Raw genomic sequence first — 4,391 nt, forward strand, 5'->3', positions numbered from 1 at the left:
GTTTCTTTATATAAAATCCAATGTTAGTCATGAAGGCATGTATTATATGCTTAGTTCATTAGCAAGAAATCTGGAAGGGAGAAAATTATCAGGAAATATACAAAATTGATATTAGGACAAAGAGCCTAATTTCTAGCCAAATATTAGGAATTTTCCTAGTTCTATGTCATCTCCTAGACCGTCTGCAATTATTATTGTAGTAATAATTTTCAATCTGGAATAAACAGCGGAGAAAAGCAGAGAAAGACACAATCTGGACTTAAGGACCTTACATTTCCTCTAGGTTGAAAGAAAGATTTCTTAAAAACAAGATGAAACTAATTGAATCTCTAGAGAAAAGGGGTTAAGATGGACAGAGATGAGGAGAGACAAGAAAAAACTCACCTCTGCCCTGTCCAGAGAGGAGTAGATGGGGCCTGGGAAGACCTCCTTTACAGAATGCCCTCCAAAGTGTTACAAATGAATGAATGAGTTACATTAATCTTTTCCACCTCTCCATGCCAATATCTTGACAGAATATGAGCCTTGGTTACTGTCTTCTGGTCACTGATTCTCCCAGGTCAACTTTCTATGGCTCCATCATTTTCCAAGTGTCAACAAAATAATTCTCTCCCATTCCTAGTATCCTGTGATTAATCCTCAGACTGGCTTTCCTAACCTTTCCTCCAACAAATGGTAATTCCTTTTTCAGCCTGCCACTTTATCATTGTACTTTCCTGGCACTGACTAATTTAAAGTACCTTGTGGTCAGATCTCCTATAATTATATTTACAAAGCACAGAACCTAACTCTTCATAGATTTTTGGGACATGTGATATTCATGGCCTAGAATGATGATGCCAAAGAGGATATGAATTTCAATTGGTACATTCTGTGACTAAGGAAAGCTTAAGACAAGTTAAGCCTACTAAGAGTTGTTTTCAGGGCCTCCTTCACCTCCTTGTTCCTTAGGCTGTAGATGAGAGGGTTCAGCATAGGTATCACTACAGTGTAGAACACAGATACCACCTTGCCCTCATCTAGGGATTCTCCAGATTTGCTGCGTACATACATGAAGGCAAGGGTCCCAAAGAAGAGCCCAACAGCAGTCAAGTGGGAGGCACAAGTGGAAAAGGTCTTGGCCCTCCTTCCAGCAGAGTGGATCTGTATTATTGCTCTGATGATGAACAAATAGGATACCAAGATCATTGCCAGGCTGGACAGGATCACAAAGCGAGCAAACAGGACAATCACGAGTATTTGTGGGAAAGTGTCCCCACAGGACAGCTTCAACAAGGGTGAGAGGTCACAGAAAATAAAATCTATCTGATTGTCACCACAGAAGGAGAGGGAAAACATGCAGCAGGTCCTTATTGTAGCAATAGTCAAACCCCCAAGATAGGCCCCAGTCACAAATTTCAGTCTGGTTTTGGGAGTCATGATGGTGACATAAAGCAGAGGCTGACACACAGCCACATAACGGTCATAGGCCATTATAGCCAACAGGTAGCAATCACAAGTGCCAAAGAAAGTGAACATGAAAAACTGGGTGGCACACTGCTCATAAGAGAGCACAGCTCTTCCAGCAGTTAAGGTCACCAGAAGCTGAGGCATCACTGATGAAGAGAAGCAGAAATCTAGGAAAGCCAGATGTTGGAGCAAGAAATACATGGGTATGTGGAGCCTCGAATTAGTCCACACCAGGGTGATCATACTCAGGTTACCCAGCAGTATCATGAGGTAGAAAGCCAGAAACACGACCAGCAGAAGAGACTTTAGTTCAGGGTGGTTGGTGAAGCCAAGCAAGATAAACTGCATCACAATGGTCCTATTTCCAGTAGCCATAAGTTAGAGAGTGTTGCTGAGGAAAAGAGAAGATTCAGGTCAAGTTCAAAGTGTACTATGATTAATCAACAGAGGAGGGGAGTGGGGTAGTATAGGCTGGAGTAAAGGTAGATTCAAGTGATGAGGGAACTTGGTATGCTCATGGATTTAGAATTTTCGCAAAGTGAATTCCTAATAAACACTTCTTGACCTTCAGTAAAACCAGCCTAACTCCTTAATATTACAAAGGAGGAAAGCTAGACCCAGATAGGTTCAATTATTCTTCATAATAACAATTATTAACTACCAATTTCAATGATACTTTATAAGCATTATCTTATTTAATCCTCCCAAAAAACCTTGGAAGAAAAGTATTATTTTCTCCCCATTACAGGTGAGGAAACTAAAGCAAGCAGAAGGTTAAGAGATTTTCCCAAGGTTAGAGAACTAGAAAATATGTGAGACTGGATAAGAACCCAAGTCTTCCTAATGCCAGGTCCAATATGCTATCGTTTGCACCACCAAGAGGTAAATTTGATATTAGTCTTCAGTTTGCATCCAAGACTCTTTTCATTGCTCTGTGAAGACTAAGTTCTGTCTTAAGAAGTCAGGTCAACAACCACAAGTCAACTAAGCATTGAAGACACAAAAAGAGGTAAAAGATCCCCCCTCCCAGTTCTCAAGGAATTAATGATCTAAGCTGATCCTGGGGTTTTGTGACAACTAGCCCCTGCTTGACTTCCCACTTTGCTAGATTACTTCAATTCTTTAGAAAGACACTTCATGGAGCGCAGTGGACAGAGCACCAGCCTTGGAGTCAGAAGTACCTGGGTTTGAATCCAGCCTCAGACACTTAATAATAATTACCTAGTTGTGTGGCCTTGGGCAAGCCATTTAACCCCATTTGCCCTGCAAAAACTAAAAAGAAGACACTTCATTAAACCAGTAGATCATAGGATATAAAAGTGATCATCTAAGATCCAAACCCATGTCAAAAACTGCTTGACATCTCCACCTAGCTGGCCTTTGAAGGCATCTGAAATTCAACAAATGCAGTACAGAATTTAATATCTCCTTTCCCAAGCCACCATTGTGAACTCCTGGAAGACAGATGACACAGTGCTGTTCTGAGAGTCAGAAATATACATCTTCCTGAGTTAGATTCTGTCCTCAGCCACTTAAAAACTGTATGACCCTGGGCAAGCCACTTAATGCTTCTTGCCCCAGTTTCCTCATCTGAAAAATGAACTGGAGAAGGAAATAACAAATCATTCTAGTGACTCTGTCAAGAAAATTCCAACTGATTAGTCATGCACAACTGAAAATGACTGAATAGATAGATAGATAGATAGATAGATAGATAGATAGATAGATAGATAGATAGATGATAGTCAGTTTTATAAATATATATATATATATATATATTGTGTTTATAGATATATACACATGGTTTTGTAATTTCTGTTTCACCCTTGAGTCTGCAGTTGCCCTCCAAACCCTCCCAAGCGGACATCAAATTAGTGTTCATGTTTTATTAGTTCTCTTTAAAACTGTCCCCTTATGTCTACTCATACAGTCACCCTTTTAGGGCAGGACCTCATCAGCACTTACCTGGACTATTGCAATAGTCTCCTAATAATTCTCTCAACTTTCAGTCCCTCCCATTTTCATTCTATTCTCTGCACAACTGCCAAAATGATATTATGTAAGTACAAATAAGACTATGTCACTCTCCAGTTCAAGAAACTCCCCTGTCACCCCATAGTTTCCAGAATCAAATATAAATTATTCTCTTTAAATTCCTTCATAATCATCTTCTAACTTCTCTTTTCAAACTCATCACACCTTAGTCCCCTTCAAACTCTCTTCAGTCTAGTCAAAATGGTCAACTCAGAGAGTTCTGGACTGATTACACACTCATCCTCTCTAAGCTGAATATTAACATTCAACCAAAGCAGCGGCCCTAATGCAAAATGACTTCTAGAAGCATTAATTTCAAGAGATTAGAGTGTCTCTCTGAGTGGGAACAGTTTGTTGCTAACTTAGAGAAAAAACTGAGTCAAGACACAATTGGCCATAGTGGAGTAGAAAAAGAGTGGGCAGCTTTCATAAATCTAGAATACAACATAGTGGTTGGTCATCTGGGTCAGACCATTCACAAACATGAAGACTGGTTTGATGAAAATGATGGGAAAATACAGAAACTGCTAAAGGAAAAACAAGAACTCCACAGGGTTTAGGAGATCCCATCCATTTCTAAGAAGTCAGTATTTAATTCCATCAAAAGTAAAGTATAAGCATAACTTAGAGAGAGATGCGGGACTCTTGGCTCAATAAGAAGGTAGATGAAATTCAGGTCAACATAGTAACAAACAAAAATGCCTTAATGGTTCCCTGAATGCTATTTATGGGTCAAAGACCTATGGTGCATCTCAACTACTCAGCACTGATGAATTCCCATTGATTAATGTAGTTCACAGTAGGTACTTAAAAAATGTTTATTGGTTGATTAATTGATTGATCATCTTTTACTGACTGATCATCTATTCCATCAACTCTCTCACATCACTGAGCACCTTGCAAATATC

General features: G+C 39.5%; 1 protein-coding gene across 1 annotated transcript; it reads right to left on the reverse strand.

The window, feature by feature from the left end:
- Positions 1-888: 888 nt before the first annotated feature.
- LOC141516740 (olfactory receptor 9Q1-like) lies at positions 889-1,824 on the reverse strand. Its single transcript, XM_074227730.1, has one exon. The coding sequence runs from the start codon at positions 1,822-1,824 to the stop codon at positions 889-891; it is 936 nt and encodes a 311-aa protein (XP_074083831.1).
- Positions 1,825-4,391: the final 2,567 nt, after the last annotated feature.

Source organism: Macrotis lagotis, chromosome 3 (assembly GCF_037893015.1).
Source record: "Macrotis lagotis isolate mMagLag1 chromosome 3, bilby.v1.9.chrom.fasta, whole genome shotgun sequence".
Lineage (NCBI taxonomy): Eukaryota > Metazoa > Chordata > Mammalia > Peramelemorphia > Peramelidae > Macrotis > Macrotis lagotis.

What these genes read in the sequence shown, in the direction of transcription:
- LOC141516740 (XM_074227730.1), bottom strand. Translation starts at nt 1,824, where the DNA reads ATGGCTACTGGAAATAGGACCATTGTGATGCAGTTTATCTTGCTTGGC.